At 40.2% G+C, this 18636-nt stretch overlaps 1 protein-coding gene and 1 pseudogene across 2 annotated transcripts in view; one reads left to right on the forward strand and one right to left on the reverse strand.

The window, feature by feature from the left end:
• Positions 1 to 12139, forward strand: part of LOC127453289 (protein MMS22-like) — a 29279-nt gene extending 17140 nt beyond the window's left edge. For both annotated transcript variants that reach the window (XM_051719559.1, XM_051719560.1), the window contains 8 exons: positions 3934 to 4073; positions 4165 to 4321; positions 4652 to 4821; positions 10233 to 10444; positions 10648 to 10814; positions 11242 to 11335; positions 11426 to 11593; positions 11820 to 12139. In XM_051719559.1, coding sequence (XP_051575519.1) covers positions 3934 to 4073; positions 4165 to 4321; positions 4652 to 4821; positions 10233 to 10444; positions 10648 to 10814; positions 11242 to 11335; positions 11426 to 11593; positions 11820 to 11895 — 1184 coding nt within the window. In that variant the 3' untranslated portion in view covers positions 11896 to 12139. The remainder of the gene's footprint in view (positions 1 to 3933; positions 4074 to 4164; positions 4322 to 4651; positions 4822 to 10232; positions 10445 to 10647; positions 10815 to 11241; positions 11336 to 11425; positions 11594 to 11819) is intronic.
• A 3800-nt stretch (positions 12140 to 15939) lies between these two features.
• LOC127453310 (kelch-like protein 32) overlaps positions 15940 to 18636 on the reverse strand; it is a 31362-nt pseudogene continuing 28665 nt past the window's right edge.

The following is an 18636-nucleotide window of genomic DNA, read 5'->3' on the forward strand; positions in this document are numbered from 1 at the left end:
CATGGCTGGTAACTGGAAGTGTGCTGCTTCAGTCCCTGCAAAAAGCGTACCATAATCCATAACCATTGAGACATTGTGCAAGACACTTAAAGGGATAGTTCGACCAAATATGAACATTCTGTCATTTACTTACCATCATGCCATTCCATTTCCTATGTTGGACCACAAAATTACAACTTCTGAAGAACTTTCAAGCTGCTCTTCTTCGCACAACATAAGCATATAGTGAAAGTTGTTATTCACTGAAAATCTTACACTGCTACACATTCAAATGTGGCACATCTCGGTCATGAGATATGGAAGAACCAATGTTGCTTGGTAGGACTGGGTAAAAATATAGATTTTCCGATGCATCACGATCTTCCTTTGAACAATCTCGATATCGACTTTGAATTTCAAGATCAATATTTTACTCTATGCTTGGGTTGCGTGGTTTACCGGTACTAACGAAGTAACGCGATACCAAAAAAATTAAAACGGTACGATATCATCTTGTTGCTAATTTCGGTACCATATTTCAGTATGCTGTAATAGCTAAATTATATGAGATGTGACAGTTTTGAGATGAAATCAATGACAATTTGGAAATAAAATAAAAACCTCTGGATATGGCCCAGTGTGATTATTAAATATTATACAGTCATATGCGCTGCACGCTACAGAATGAACAAGAGGTGCCGCTCTGCTCTGTCATCTGCTTCACACATGCATGTGCACACACTACTGGTGCTTAATTTTCATGCAGTGTGTTTAGAGTATAAATGGCTGTTAACACTTAAATTAACTCCTCCAGTGCAGCTCGGAGATTTCAGCTCGAGAGTCGTGACTGGATTATCCCAGCATTAATGGGAAGCTTGGTATAACTAACCCGTCAAAAACAGGAAGAACTCAAAGGTCTGTCAAAATAAAAGTCCCACTTAAATGAAAGCCCTATTCAACTGGATGCATGAAATTAAAGACAGAAAAATATAACTACTGTATAAAAATTTAATCTTCAAAAAGTAGCAATAATACTCAATAACAATTCTATAATATTAAATGGTTGTATTATTATTATTATCTTTAAGCAATATTACAAATGCAAGTGTTTTATCGTCATGTTGTGATTCAGCCATAGCAGCCTTGTGCCACAGGTAATCAGATTTAGATTTTTTTTTTTTCACGTTTTCATTAATACTGTGAAGCTAGCTCTGTTGTGCAGCATTTTATTTTACCAAAAATAAAATTGCAATTTTTTTGTTATATATATATATATATATATATATATATATATATATATACATACACACACACACACACACACACACACACACACACACAGTGGGGGAAATAAGTATTGAACGCGTCAACTTTTTCTTCAGTAAATATATTTTTAATGAGGCTATTCACATGAAATTTTAACCAGACATCAGTATTAACTCGAGAAATCCACAAAAGTTATGTGTATGTATCCATAAAGTGGAATGACACAGGAAAAAAGTATTGAAGACGCTAAGAAAAAGCAGTTCTCCAAGGCAAGGTAAGGCAAGGAACCAGCTGAAATCCATAAGTAGTTAGAAAGTAATTATACCTCCTCCTGTGCAAATTAATATCAGCTGGGTTAGTAAATTGATGGTCTATAAAAAGGCTTTTTATTACCAAGGTGTCACACAAGAAACATCTCATGATGGGTAAAAGCAAAGAGCTCTCCCAAGACCTTCACAACCTTATTGATGCGAAACATATTGATGGAATCGGATACAGACGTATTTCAAAACTTCTGAATCTTCCAGTAAGCACCATTGGGGCCATTAACCGCAAGTGGAAGCAACATCACTCCATCATCAACCGGCCACGCACAGGAGCTCCCCTCAAGATTTCTGACCAGGGAGTCAGAAGAATAGTCAGAAGAGTAGCCCAAGAGCCAGGGACCACTCGGAAAGAGCTCCAGAAACACTTGGAGGCAGCAGGTACCATCGTCACAGAGAAAACAATAGGCAATGCACTCCACCGCCATGGCCTCTATGCACTCTCACCCCGCAAGACTCCATTACTAAAGAAAAGGCATGTCAAAGCTCGTTTGAAGTTTGCTACAACTCATTTGGACAAGCCTATGAAATACTGGAAGAGTGTAGTCTGGTCAGACGAGAGCAAAATTGAAGTCATACTACACACCATGTTTGGAGAAGAAATGGCACAGCACATCACCCTAAAAACACTATACCAACAGTGAAGTTTGGAGGTGGAAGCATCATGGTGTGGGGCTGTTTTTCATCGCATGGTACTGGCAGACTACATATAATTGAAGGAACGATGAATGGAGCCCTTTACTGGGAGATTCTTGAGAAGAATCTGTTGCCATCCACCAGGATGATGAAGATGAGATGTGGGTGAACCATCCAGCAGGACAACAATCCAAAGCATACAGCAAAGGAAACTCTCAATTGGTTTCAGAGAAAAAAAATCAAGGTGTTAGAATGGCCCAGTCAATCACTTGATTTGAATCCAATTAAACATTTGTGGAAAGAGCTAAAGATCAAGGTTCACAAGAGGGCCCCCCGGAATCTTCAAGATTTAAAGACAATATGTTTAGAAGAATGGGCCAAAATCACACCTGAATACTGCGGCCGATTAATTTCTTCATACAGGAAGCGTCTTGAAGCTGTCATTACAAACAAGGGCTTCTCCACCAAGTATTAAATACATTTTAGTTAGTGTGTTCAATACTTTTTCCTGTGTCATTCCTCTTTATTACACATAACTTCATTTATGGACTTTAATGTTTGGATTTCTTTGTGTGTGTGGATTTCTTGAGTTAATACCACAGTCTGGTGAAACTGTCATGTGAATAGCCCATTAAAAATATATTTACTGAAAAAAATGTTGATGCGTTCAATACTTATTTCCCCCACTGTGTGTGTGTGTGTATGTATGTGTATATATATATATATATATATAAAAAACAAAAAAAATACAATTTTATTTTTGGTAAAATAAAATGCTGCACAACAGAGCTAGCTTCACAGTATTAATGGAAAAAATATATATATATATAATATATATATATATATATATAAAATATTTGATTTGATTTGCACTGTATGTATTGATTTGATTTAACACCATTTGATCATAACATTTAATTAAAACATTTACTTTTGGCATCAGAGCAACCCTACTCTACACACAACCTTCTACTACTACAATGAGAGGAAGTCATGTCTGTGTCTATGATTAGCCACTGGCTGGTAAATGTTTCGATTTCACTCACCAATGATTGTAGTATAGTGGGGAATAATTTAGCATCTTGTTGAGAGTAAAAGTTTAAAGAGTAAAAAGTTCCCATTCTGTGTGTCCCCAAAGACAACGTCCACACAATCCATTTATCATTGAATAAAGTCAAATAAAGAAAACAACACAAAAAGAAAAAATTTATTCTAATTATGCATAGCACAGATGAGGTAAAGCCATTCGAGTCCTCTCTTGTTAACATGCGCTCATTTACAGACACTCTTCACAGAACAGCCAGTTTTCTTAGAGACAGTAGTGGTTTTTAGCACGTGTTCAACAAATCAATTTAATGACTTAAATGATTTAATTTGTACAAATTATGCATGTAAACAGTGAACATGTAACAAAATGTAATATGCAATATAATATAATATTTAGTGATGGAATACAATAATTTTTGCATTGAAAAAAAAGTGACATGATGAAAAACTAAAAATATAATTAGTAAAATTAATATTTTTTAATGTACCTATTTAGAAGGTCCCCTGTATAATTAACAGCATTAGCTGAAAAATATTTGTCATATGTAAGCAAAAGGGACATCATAACTGAAATATACCCATATGAATCGATATCGAATCGAGCGCTTGTGAATTGGGAAATCTGTATCAACACCCAGCCCCAGTAGATCGAAGTGAACAGCTGTAATATCCATGTGTACAGGCAAAAATCTGGATGAACAGCTGGCCGAGTTAACAAGACAGGTCCTCCGGCTTCCAGAAGTGGAGTCCATGCTACAGAGAACAGGCCTACATACAGCTGCTGTCAAAGAACCCAAACATGCAATGGCAATATTCATCAAGGTACATACCTTCAAAAACAGTTTTAATCCAGAAGCTCAGGCATATAAGCTTGACTGAATTTCCGATACTGTGTGTGTTTGTGGTTTAATAGGCTGTGGGTCGATCATACTCTGAGCTGCAGCTGTTCTCTGAGCGTTCTATGATGGTGTCTCGGGCCCTGGAGTATGTAGGAGACATCCTCAAATACATAAAGCCCTACCTGCTTAACAAGAGCCGAGAGGGTCTACAGCTGTCCTATTGGACCATAGGTTAGTGCGCTCTGACAATGTGTAATTCATGACTGCAGACATCACAGAAGACATCTAACCCTTAACTGAATTTTTTGGAGGTGCCAACAATGAACTTTTACTCTGCAGCTGATGTCAACATGAAGTCAAAATGTTTATAAATTAAATAGACATTCCTGTTGTTAATGTGAGTGATTCATCGGTATACATTATTTAAAAGGAAAGTTTCAAAATGTATCATAATGTTATAGCCTGCGCCGTCTCCGAAACAACTTTTCCTTTCAACTGAAGTCATCAATGCCCTCTTATTCTTCAAATCTTCCCATCCACTTTTCTTTATTTTTTTTTTAGGCTGCTTGGTCAAGCACTGGAGCCATCTGTTGGCCACCACCAAAGCTCAGCAGCTGCTTTTCCGCATTGTAGATGTGATGCTACTGCCCCACGCTCTCTTCCAGCAGGACAGTGGTGCACACACTCAAATGCTATCAGCCCTCAAAGACAGCCTGCCTCTCTTCCTCCAGGTGAAATAACCTCCATAGGAGTATCCACATACAGTGCAAATCCAATATATGCTCTGTATTTAAACAGCAAAAACTCTTCAATTCCATTTGACAGATATCAAAATCAACACAACTAAAACTTATATAAACTTTGAAGTAAAAGATAGATCTTGGGATTTTAAGAATCGGTATCAGGATCATTCAGATGAAGATTAATTGGAAAATCAATATTTTTACCCAACCCTAATACATTTATTCTGAGCATGTTCGAAAAAGGAGATATATATGAGTTTTCCTCACTAAGTGAGACTTGTATCATCTTAAAGGTGCACTCAATAACTTTTTGCTCATGTTATATTGGACTTATAGGGTGTGTTCACAGTTGGCAGGTTTGGTTCGATTAAAACGAACTCTGGTGCGATTGTTCTGTTAGTGCGGTTCATTTGAACAAGTGTGAACGCTGCCATCCGAACCTCGGTGCGCACCAAACAAGCGGACCGAGTCCGCCTGAATAGTGGGTCTCGGTCCGCTTCCAAACGAACTCTGGTGCGGTTCGATTGATATATGAACCCAACATGGACCAAAGACGTCTAAATGGACCAAAAACAGTAGGTAATTTGCCTAATACTGACCTCAAGCATACCTGGTTCTTCTCATCATAGGAGCTATGTTGCCCATTACAGTTCAGTACAGGCATCGGAACTGCCGTCAGCCGTCCTTGCAGCATATCTTCATTTGTGTGTACAATGGAGAATTCCTGGTGCTGTTTTGACTCCTTTACACATTTTATTAGCTCTTTGTTTGTTCTCAGCTGGTAAAAATACCACCATATATACATATATAAATCCAACGAGCGCATTTAGCCCAACAGCCAGCATTGTTTTGGATGTACGGCAAGTTCCGTCACAAAATATACGTCATAAAAGCTGTCCAATCAGGTTGTGACTTTTTCCTGATGCCTTTTGTTTCGTATCTTTAGGTTCGGTGTTAAAAATGCCAGTCTGAACGCTAAGTGAACCAGGACTAAATGTATAATTTTCTTTTTTGGTCCGGACCAAGAGAACCAATCTACAAGTGTGAACACACCCTTATAGTGACACCTAGTGGTGTGGATGCAGAATCATTCAAAATCAATAGTTTTCAGTTACAGATGCCACTGTAAAAACTCACTATTCACAATAAGCCATGATTAATTTAATCCAAGAGTGAAAGTGTCCAGTAGCAAGATGGTTACTGATTAAGTGAGTAGTATTCAGCTGGTCATGTGATTCTAAAATGTCAGCCCCCATGAGGGCACCCCTCCATGTAGAATAAAATGGCTTTTATAAGGTTACAGATATGACTAGAGTCCTCATCTCATGTGAGCGGTCATGATTTTATACATGTTTCAAAATTACAATTAATTTCTTTAGGAGTAAAACTTCTTTAATGGGGAAAAAATTACTGAGTGCAGCTTTAAAGTGATAGTTCACCCACAAATGAAATTCTCTCATCATTTACTCATGACTTACTTTCTTCTGCTGAACACAAACAAAGATTTTTGGAAGAATATTTCAGCTCTGTAGGTCCTCTCAATGCAAGTGAATGAGTACCAAAATTTTGAAGCTCCAAAAAGCACATAAAGGCAGCAGGATAATACATCGTGATGGCGCCGCGGATGGCCACCTCGGTGTGGAGCGCTCCTATTGTTTTTGTTTGTTTGTCCTGTGTTTAGTAATCTTTTTTCCAGTCAGTTACCAGGGACGAACTGCTGAACATTAGACAGCTTATACCAGACAGTCTTTTCCCGGTTTTTGAATATTCAGACGATTTGCTAGACATTTTAGTTGGAGGTGCGGCTTTGTTGTTCAGGAGACACAGGCGAGGAAGACGAGCCGGTGCGCTGGTCAAACTCCGTTGGCAGGGCTTTCAAACAATGCTGCCGAGCATTCATCTTGTGAATCTCCGCTCTCTTCCTAACAAAACGGACAAACAACTACTCCACACCCGCACAAACAAGGACTTTTCAACCTCTGCTGCCTTGTGCTTCACAGAAACCTGGCTGAGTGAAGCCATTCCGGACAGCGCGTTACTTCTGCCGGGCTTCCAGCTGTTCAGAGCGGATCGCATCACGGAGTTAACAGGGAAAATGAGAGGCGGTGGAACATGCTTTTACATCAGTGAAAGTTGGTGTACAGATGTAACAACGTTAAAGAGGATGTGCTGTCCTAATTTGGAAGCGCTCTTTATTAACTGTAAGCCTTTCTACTCACCGTGGGAGTTTTCCTCGTTTATTCTGGTGAGTGAGTATATCGCGCCAAACGCGTGTTTGAATGCGGCGCTGCAACAGCTGGCTGATCAAATCACAGACATGGAACAACAATACCCGGACTCAGTTATTATTATTCTTGGGGATTTTAACAAAGCAAATCTCACACGTGAACTGCCCAAATACAAACAGCACATTACATGCCCCACCAGAGACAGGAACATACTGGATCATTGCTACACAACAATAAAGGATGCATATCGCTCTGTCCCTAGAGCAGCTTTGGGACTCTCTGATCAATGTCTGGTTCAACTTCTTCCAACCTACAGGCAGAAATTAAAATCAACCAAGCCAGTAGTAAGGACTGTAAAGAGATGGACCAATGAAGCAGAGCGGGAACTACAAGCCTGCTTCGATTGCATGGATTGGAGTGTTTTTGAGGCTGCAGCCAGAGACCTGGACGAGCTCACAGATACTGTTACATCATATATCAGTTTTTGTGAGGATATGTGCATTCCTACTAGGACTTATTTAAAATTCAACAATGACAAACCGTGGTTACAGCAGAGCTCAGGCAGCTTCGTCAGGCCAAAGAGGATGCTTACAGGGGTGGGGATAAAGTCTTGTACAATCAGGCCAGGAACACACTGAACAAGGAAATCAGAGTGGCTAAAAGAAGATACTCTGAGAAGCTGAAAAACAAGTTTTCAGCTAACGACCCTGCGTCAGTGTGGAGTGGCATGAAACAACTCACAAATTACAGGACTCCTACCCCCAACCCTGTGGTGGACCAACAACTGGCTGACGACCTGAATGTGTTCTACTGCAGATTTGAAAGGCCCAATTTCACACCCCACACCCACTCTGACCTTCACTTCACACAAACACCAACACCTCCTGCAACCCCCCTCCTCCCCCCTCCTGCTACTCAACCTGCACTTAAGATCTGTGAAGATGATGTGTGCCGCGTCTTTCGGAAACAAAAGACGAGGAAAGCTTCAGGCCCAGATGGCGTCTCACCAGCGTGTCTTCGATCCTGTGCTAACCAGCTGGCCCCCATCTTCACACAGATCTTCAATAGATCACTGGAGCAGTGTGAAGTCCCATGTTGCTTCAATTATTATTCCTGTCCCAAAGAAACCAAAAATCACAGGACTTAATGAATACAGACCTGTCGCCCTGACATCTGTGGTCATGAAATAATTTGAGAGACTGGTGTTGGCCCACCTGAAGAACATCACTGGACCCTTTCTAGATCCCCTTCAATTTGCTTATCGAGCAAACAGGTCTCGGGATGATGCAGTCAACATGGGATTGCATCATATCCTGCAACATCTGGACAGACCAGGGACATATACAAGGATCCTTTTTGTGGACTTCAGTTCGGCTTTCAACACCATCATCCCAGCTATACTCCAGAATAAATTACACCAACTCTCTGTTCCCATGTCTATCTGTTAGTGAATTACCAGCTTTCTGATGGACAGGCAGCAGCTTGTGAGACAAGGGAAACTCACTTCCAGCACCTGTACAATCAGCACTGGTGCCCCCCAGGGATGTGTGCTCTCCCCACTACTCTTCTCCCTCTACACCAATGACTGCATTGCCAAGGACCCCTCTGTCAAGCTCCTGAAGTTTGCAGACGACACCACTGTCATTGGCCTCATCTGAGATGATGATGAGTCTGCATACAAAAGGGAGGTTGAACAGCTGGCTGTCTGGTGCAGTCAAAACAACCTTGAGCTGAACACGCTCAAAACGGTGGAGATGATTGTGGACTTTATGAGGAACACCCCAACACTGACCCCCCTCACCATTCTAAACAGCACTGTGGCAGCAGTGGAGTCATTCAGGTTCCTTGGCACAACCATCTCACAGGACCTGAAGTAGGAGACACACATTGACTCCATTGTGAAAAAGCTCCAGCAGAGGTTGTACTTCCTTTGCCAGCTGAGGAAGTTCAACCTGCCACAGGCGCTGCTGATACAGTTCTACTCAGCGGTCATTGAGTCTGTCCTCTGCACTTCAATAACTGTCTGGTTTGGTTCAGCTACGAAATCAGACATCAGAAGACTACAAAGGACAATTCAGACTGCTGAGAGGATTATTGGTTGCCCCCTGCCCCCCCTTCAAGAACTATACACTTCCAGAGTGAGGAAAAAGGCTGGAAAAATCACTCTGGACCCCACTCACCCTGCCCACTACCTTTTTGAACTGTTGCCTTCTGGCCGACGCTTCAGAGCTCTGAGCACCAGAACCGTCAGGAACAGTTTTTTCCCTCAGGCTATCCATCTCATTAAATTGCCCTATTGAGCAAAAACTATGTGCAATACACAGTTGTCTTTTTTTATATTTATCCAACACATCCAACCTCTTCTGCCTTTTCATTCCTCTGGGACAAAAAAAAAACAAAAAAACATTTGCACTGTACATAACAGATTTGTATTTGCACTGTACATAACAGATAACTGATTTGTATTAGATTGCACTACGTATGTGCATGTGTGTATGTATGTATGGTATGTGTGTGTGTATGTACGTACATGTATAAAATTTTTTTTTATTATTATCTATGTCTTGCTGCTGTTTTTGTATTGTTGTACACTGGAAGCTCCTGTCACCAAGACAAATTCCTTGTATGTGTAAGCATACTTGGCAATAAAGCTGATTCTGATTCTGATAAAAGTAATCCATATGACTCTAGTGGTTAAATCTATGTATCTTCAGAAGCGATATGATAAGTGTGGCTGAAATACATATATTTAATACAATTTAAGTCCTTTTTTACTATCAGTCTCCACTTTCACATTCTTCCTCTTTTGTTTTTGCCGATTTGCATTCTTAATGCATATCGCCACCTACTGGGCAGGGAATAGAAAGGACTTAAATATTTATCTATTTCTCACCCACACCTATCATATCACTTCTGAAAACATGGATTGAACCACTGGAGTCATGGATTACATTTATGCTGCTTTATGTGCATTTTGGAGCTTCAAAATTTTGGTACCCATTCACTTACATTGTGAGGACCTACAGAGCTGAAATATTCTTCTTAAATCTTTGTGTTCAGCAGAAGAAATAATGTCATACACATCTGGGATGGTATGAGGGAGAGTAAATGATGATAATTTACATTTTAGTGTGAACTATCCCTTTAACTAAGATTGTCTTGCATCTTTAGGGTTTATCACTGGCAGTGGGTGCGTCCCACTCTCAGGGGGCTTACCTGAAGCAGCAAATGCACAGTGTCATCTCCCAATACCTGAGCCGCTTCCTCCCAGCCACGCCCTCTACTGGAGCAGTGGTCAATCATCCTGTCCTGCTGGCAGCCTGTGAACCAACACATTCCCCTCAGGGTGAAAGACTTAGGAGAAGCATTCTGCAGGTGCTGAGGTATTAGTCTCTCCTTGTTTAAACGATTTTAGATTTTAAATGGAATTGTACCATAAATTGTAAGGCTTAATACACCTCACACAACAATAAACCAATCTCATGCACCTGCTTACAAAGTCTTGGCTGCAGAAAGAGAAGTCCAACAGAGTTCCTTTTGAAAAATAGCATTGACTTCAAAATTGTGTTTGGTTCCATCTCTACAGAGATAACTTCCTCCAGTTTAAAGGTCACGCCCCTCCCCCTCGACTGGCTGCCGTTCTGTGTTTCCTGTTGGAGCTTCTGAAAAGGAACAATGACACAGACCCTGCCCTTCTTGCGATACCCCTCCCTTTTGTGCTGCGCTGTCTGATGCTGGTCAACGAACTACAGGGTAGGCAAGGACACGCCATGCCACCCACTTTGATTTTATCAAGAGAGAAAAAAGTTTGTGCAAAACTTGATGATCCATGTTATCCCAGCATGATTTAAGAATGTTCCAAAGAGCATCTTGTGTATACTTTAATGGAAGCAAGTCTGACCTTTTGTCCAAAAGATTTAACATGGTCAATGTCGCAAATTTGATAATTTTTCTGTGGTCTCAAATTTTTGGACCCCACTGACCACACTATTGACTCGCAGTTAAATTTAAATGCCCATGCCTAATTTTACTAAAATAAGAAGCATTGTGACATTATTAACATGCTGTTATCTATCTGTAGCAGAGATCATCTTTGAAAAAGACCTCCGTATTGCTGTTCGTATTTAAAATGGAGTTGAATTTGTTGTTTTTAACCAAATCCCTGTGCCATTTCTCCCAGTAAAGAAACTAAGCACAGAGGTTACACAGCTTATTGTGGAGAGGTGCACAGCGGTAGGAGAGCAGCCATGCGAACACACCACAACCATTCTACGGTAAGATACCCTCACATGGCTCAGAGACTCTGCTTGCTCATTTAGAGCTACCTACTAATTGTTGGTGTGTGGTTTTTGTCTCTTTCCCAGGGCCTTTGTGGAAGAGAATGAGGGTGTATACGACCAGCAGGTGTATAATGTTCTAGAGGTTGTAGCCATCCTTCACCCCTCCACAGTGACTGCTCTTATTCCCTTTCTGTCCCAGAGTCTTAGAAAGACAGAGAGCAAGAGAGGTCTGGGAAAGAACTCCTCACTAAGGTACTGCAACAGTAGCCTACACATTGGTCTAGAACTGAAAAGTTAATGCTAAAACACAATGCCAGCATGACTTTTCACTACTATATAGTTACTACTACATAGAATATTTCTGATAGGGCTCTGCAAATTTTTTCCTAATTAGTTTCTGACCTAATTTTTGGGGTATTAATCGATTCGCTTTCTGCTATGCATCCTTTTTCACTTTAAAAATCTCTTTCTGTGTCAGGAATGGCTACAGGAGGCTTTTGGCCCTGCTTGGAGATAGTGGCCAGGCTGAAATGATTATTTTGGAAGAAGACTGACCTTAGCCTAATGTCTGACTCCAGTGCCTGCATAAAATCTCAAACCTCTACTGTACAAAATGTATATAATGTTTAGATGTAATAGTGTATCCATGTCTAGATTTTGTGAAATAAACCTATTGTTTGATTGATTACCCATCTGTTCTGTAAGCTAAATTTTTTAAAGATGTGCTGTTAGGCATGTAATACAGTGCTCTAGTTTAGTGGTTCTCAACTGGATTTGTGTCATTGGTTTGGTGTTCTAACACAGTAATAAAATTGTAATTGTTTTTACCATGTGTCATTTTTTTCACGGTTTTTAAGGATTAGAGCATGTCAAACAACCTCTCTTTGTTGGCATCTGCCTAATTTGGCTGATTAAATTGCGTCAAAGTACTGTAGAGGATGCAGAGCCATTGACATCAATTACAAGATATGTTAAGCATTTTCTCCCATCAAAAAGTTAAAAAGCCTGCTTTTCTGCTGTTCTTTCTATGCATGTTTATATGGCAAGTTGCATTTTATAATTTATATTTAGCATTGTTTTTTCCTGCTGTCCATGACCCTATTAGAACAGATTTGTTACTTATTTTTTGGGTTGTGACCACTGATACATAATATAGAACTGGATTGCTCATGACGTCAAAATAGTGAAGCCACTGCGCCACCATATTGCTATGCCCAAACGTTCCAATGTCCCTTTTGATGTAATAGGAAATCATCTCATTTCAGCGAGTAAACATTAGTATTCAATCACTGATTTTATACCTGAAATCTGCATGTACATCCCTACAATGCAAACGTCCTACACATGTAATCATTTATTTATTTAAAGTCAGGATTTTTTCCTGTTTCTTGAAAGCCTGAGTTATATGTATCTATATCAAACAGTCTACCTCTAACAAACTTAATCGGCAAACAGATCAGCTGAATGTGAACAAGTTCACTGAAAGATACAAACAGATATTTTCAGACTTATTTATTGTGAGCAATGAAGTGTTTGTTCAGAGTTACTTGTTTTATGTTTTCATCAAAAAGTGCCCTTTTCTCACGGTCACTTGAAAAAGAGCACACTCCCTTTATCACACGCGCAGTGGGCACACAGCATGAGGAAGACACGCAAAGCAAAGGTGGTTCAAATTAAAGTGATACACTAGGTTTAAATGGCAAACAAACATGTATTTATGACATGTATCCATGTATGACTACAGAGAGCACTTCAATATTAAAATAAGCAAATCCTGGGCATTTAAGTCCCGGTCTGACTTAAAGTCCCATTCGGGAGTGAGGATGTATTGTCAACCTAAACAAGCAGATATTACAGCTTTTCCTACCTTTTGGTGATCATTGTGCTGCAATGATAGGCTGAACACAGGGCAGGTGAATGCTCCGCATATGTCTTCTCCCTCGTAATGAATATTATACAGAACAAGCAAATTAAACATGATTGTCGCAAAATGCGACGGTTGTATCCAGAGATCAGAGACGGTGAAACGGGGGCTTTTTCGCCTGTCAGTCATTGATGCTCGATGACAGTTTGGGCATACCAAGATGGCCGCTCTGGTGGCTTCACCTCCTGCTGGCAGTTTACTGTTGCATCAGCGATCCAGTTCTATATATACGGTATATCAGTGGTCGTGAACCACCAGTTCAGAACGGCTGCTCTAGTTGCACAGTAACATAAATTTAAGGTGCTGGTCAATGACTGACCTCTAGTAGCCACATCTGGCCAAAGGCTAATATGAGCTGTCATATGATCTACTGTTTCCGTGCTTGTGGTCCTTTAGCAGTCATCAGTTCTGGGCCTGCACTTATGCATCAACCCCAAACTTATGCAACAACTCCAACAGAATAGTAATCAAACTCAGTCATGAAACCACAAATATGACACCTATGACTCCCTCAATCACCCCCCACCACCATACCTTTTTTTTTTTTAACTATTCATACTATTTGCAATCTCTTTGCAATTCTAGGCACAAATTGCCCAGAGCCTCTCATCACTCTCAGCCTCCTACTCTTCTTTTCCCCCCTTTCCTCAATCCCAATCATTCATTCCATTTCCATCTCAGCTCCCAGTTCACTCTGGCAGGTGGCACGCTTGCAGATCGCCCTGCAGTGTGGCACAGGCATCACACTTCATTAGAGCAGAGCCATCAAATGAGCCAGTCTCTTTCACCTCAGCTGCCGTGTATCTCTGCCACGTCACTCTTCCATTCTCCGAGTTAATCAACAGACCATTTTAGAGTAACTGTTTTCTATGGTTATGCAGTTTTGAAGTGTATCACCAGCCTTTTAGATTCTTAACAATCAAAAAGACCAATTGTTATAGCAGGGGGACACCTATTAGCACTGTTCCAAATCCTACCGTGCTTCCTACAGCCTACATAGGCAGCACCTTTATCGATACCTGCATGAGTTTTTTTACATTTTTTTACCAAGCTTGTCGCCATGGATTCTGAGATTGCTTTCTCTAAGAAAGGATACATGCGATGCTGCTTTATTTTGGAAAATAATTTAAAAAAAAAACTATTCTGGACAGTGTTTCCCAATACTTGTTCTGGAGTTCTCCATTAACAATGTTTTGGATGTCTCCCTTATTTGACTCCCAATTTAGGTCATGGAGCCAGAGATTCTCTTATAAATGATGAGATAACCTCTGCGTTTCTTCAGCTGGAGTCTTCTGGGTCTTCTGAGTCTTCAAAACCAGTCATGTGATGGCCTTGATGTCAATGAACCATCTAGACTTTTAAGACAGTAATTCACCACTGATGGAACACTCAGCTAACAAACAGAGTTATTACACTCACTGAGCACTTTATTAGGAACACTATATTAATACTGGGTAGGGCCTCAGTTTGCTCTCAAAACAGCCTCAATTCTTCGAGGCATGGATTTCACAAGATGTTGGAAATATTCTTTTGAGATTCTGGTCCACATTGACATTATTGCATCACACAATTTCTGCAGATTTGTCAACTGCGCATACATGCTGCAAATCTCCCATTCTACAGCTTCCAAAATTGTTTTATTGGATTCAGATCCATTGACTGGGAAGGCCACTGAAGAACAGTGAACTCATTGTCATGTTTATGAAACCAGTTTGAGATGACTTTTGCTTCTTTTACATGGTATATTATCATGCTGGAAGAAGCCATTAGAAGATGGGTAAATTGTGACCATGAAGGGATGCACATGGTCAGCAACAGTACTCAAATAGGCTGTGGCATTCAAGCGATTATTGATTGTTATTAACGGGCCCAAAGTGTACCAAGAATACATTCCCCACACCATTACACCACCACCACCAGCCTGGACTGTTGACACAAGGCAGGTTGGGTCCAAAGATTCATGTTGTTGGCGCCAAATTTTATAAATTGATAAAATTTTTGCCACCATTCTGAGTAAACTCTTGAGACTTTTGTGTGTGAAAATCCCAGGAGATCAGCAGATACAGAAATACTCAAACCTGCCCATCTGGCACCAACAATCATACCACGGTTGAAATCACTGAGATAAAAAATTTTCCCCATTCTGATGGTTGATGTGAATATTAACTGAAGCTCCTTACCCATGTCTGCGTGATTTTATGCATTGCACTCCTGCTACACAATTAGCTGATTAGATAATCGGCATGAATAAGTAGGTGTACAGGTATTCCTAATAAAGTGCTCAGTGAATGGATATCAGGTGTAATATATTAGGGAGACATTCAAAATGTGTAGTGTTGGGGGTACTCTAGGACCAGGATTGGGGGACCACAGTTCTATAGAACTATTAGGAACAGCTTTCACATCTGAAGTGCACCTATGACACCTTCATAAGCTGTCTAGGTAGGCTGCTCAATAGGTTTGTGTGCAGAGCTACTGTATGTCTGTTGTGGCCTTTTGCTTTTGTCCAGCGTACAGTATCAATAATTGAAGTACTCATGTCAATCTATTGCACAACTACAAAAAGTTTGTTTATTATTGAGACATTATGTAAAAAAGTGTGCCCTTATTTGTTTTGTTATGGTATGGGCAGTATTCAGTGGTTGGAAGATAGAGAACAGTCAAGGTGCTATGGTTGAGATTCTGAAGATGCTATGTATTTGTGAATTTTTGTCATCAACTGTGGTTATTCACATTCAGTAAACAGTTGTACAGTCTTCATCCTGAGTTTCGATTGAAAGTAAGATTTTCACCTTGTCACAGACTGGGAAATGACATGGAATGAAAAGAAACTCACGTTTAGCTGGTTTCAACGCACAATTTGAGTCACAGAACAATAAGATTGGAATGGAGAGTGGAGAGAGTCCAAATAAGTATGTGGTTGCACTCTAATGGAAATACTGAAGTTAGTCCAGCAAGTGGACCATAAGAATCTGTGAAAATGGTTTCATCTAACCTAAAGCCTGATACTTTGGTCCATATCTTGTCCTCAGCCCTTCTGGTACTCCATTGGTGATGCAATGCTGGATTGTTGGCTAGAAGTCTGAAGTGTGTATCACAGGTAAGCTAATGAGCACCATTTTAAAACATAAAATGACTAATAGGACAACTTACAGCCTTGTGCACTTGAGACAGACACACACAAGCGAAGGCAGCGAGACTGCAGGTCAACATAAAGTGTACCATTTTGGACTTGGCCCTAGATTGGCTCTCAATCATCCTGACAAAAGCTTCTTAAACTTGACCCATGGTGCAGCACTATTGCACACCCACTTCAGAAATGCATGAGGGAAACATGCCAATGACGTTTAGCAATAAATTGTTCTCCATTCTTTACCTTCGTTGTGAAGGTTTCCACAAAGAACTCTTCATCCATCAGAACACTTCAGAGCACACTGGCTATGCATGATCAACACTGGACTCCATCTTTCAGTCACAATTCAAAGAGCTCAAGTTTGTTGAGGGTACAATAGGCATTTACATGATTCCATTGTTTTATAGTGTGTTTGTGCCAATAGGAATGTCCAGAATGAGTTATGGGTGGACGATGCTGATTAAAGTGCTCCTATCTGGTGATGTGGCACTTTTAGGGACTGTAGGTTGGGGCAGGTGAAGTATGGGGCAGGCAGGAAACATGTTGCTACTCCATTTGATGCGAACGGGAGTGTTGGTCCGTAAAAAACCTCCTCTTTCCCCCTGGTACTCACATCTAGCACCTGCCAAACAGACAAATGATACCATCTCAAAACATGTGAGACTAATTACGAAACACGTTGTTCCCCTCATATGTGTACCTTTCAAGTCGACTCACCTGAATGCAGGCAAGAGGTTCATTTGTCCAGATAGAATATCCACCAACCACATAGATTCTGTCATCATGCACAGACACTCCTGCCTCATTTTGGCCTACAAGGAGAACAATGTAAAGGAAATAATAATTATGAACTAGATTTACACACATTCTGCCTTAGCAAACAACACTAAAAAGTACCATGGTATTAACATGGTTTTTGGACATGTGCCATGGAAATGCTATGTTTCTTAGACATGTAACCATGTAATACCATTGTATTCTTTGAAATAATGTAGAGTACCACGTAAATACCATACGAATATCACAATCATTCAGTACCATATTACTACTATCTAATACATTTTAGACCAATTTCAAAATTGTCTTTTTTTTTTTTTTTTTTAAGTTCTGGAGAAAGTTGTTCTCCTTCAGTTACCTTTCTAGATAAGAATGCTATGCTAGAAATATTTCAATTTGGTTTTAGAGCACAACATAGCACAGAATCAGCACTTATAAAGGTTTCTAATTATATTTTATTAACTCTAGGCACTGGGGATCCTGTAATTCTAGTACTGTTGGATATTAGTGCAGCATTTGATACTGTAGACCATGGTATTCTTGTCTCCAGTCTTGAGCGATGTGTTGGCATTCAAGGAGCAGCTCTACAGTGGATCAAGTCTTACTTATCTAACAAAAGTTTTGCCGTCAATCTAGGCACATTTTTATCCTTCTCACCTGTGGGGTCAATCCCTAAAGGGTCCATTCTTGGCCCTCTTTTGTTTTCCTTGTATCTGCTCTACTGTCTATTTTTAAGAAACATGGTGTTTCCTTTCACTGTTATGCAGATGACACACAAATCTACTTGCCATTGTAACGAAATAATAAGTATGCTCATAAACCTCTATTGGCCTGCTGGATGTCGCCACATTTTTTAAATCTCAATGAAAGCAAAACCGAGATCATTATTTTTGGGCCAACTGATAATCTTGCCTCTCTTAATTCTAGCCTTGGCCCTTTGGCTCCCCATAGTAAAGCAGTCTTGAAGAACCTGGGTGTATTATTTGATAGTGCTTTTAAATTTGATAAGCAAATAAACTCCGTTGTCAAATCAAGCTTTTTCCTTTTAAGACTTTTGGCCAAAGTCAAGCCATGACCAATGATTTTGAGAAGGACATTCATGCATTTATTTCATCCAGGCTTGATTACTGCAATTCGTTATATATAGAAGTCAGTCAATCATCCATGTCTCGATTACAAGTGGTACAAAATGCGGCGGCAAGACATTTGACAGGTACACGCAAGCCGACCATATTACCCTTTTATTAGCCTCTCTTTATTGGCTCCCGGTGCGTTACAGAATTGATTTTAAGTTTTGTTGTCTGATTTTAAATAACTGAATGGCCTGGCACCTGCTTATCTTGAAGACCTGTTAGGACAACATACTCCCACCAGGTCTCTTAGGTCCTCTGATCAGCTGCTCTTAACCGTACCTAGGTCTAGACTGAAGCTTAGGGGTGGCCATGCTTTTGCGGAAGCTGC

The sequence above is a fragment of the Myxocyprinus asiaticus genome, chromosome 15 (genome assembly GCF_019703515.2).
Source record: "Myxocyprinus asiaticus isolate MX2 ecotype Aquarium Trade chromosome 15, UBuf_Myxa_2, whole genome shotgun sequence".
NCBI classification, from domain to species: domain Eukaryota; kingdom Metazoa; phylum Chordata; class Actinopteri; order Cypriniformes; family Catostomidae; genus Myxocyprinus; species Myxocyprinus asiaticus.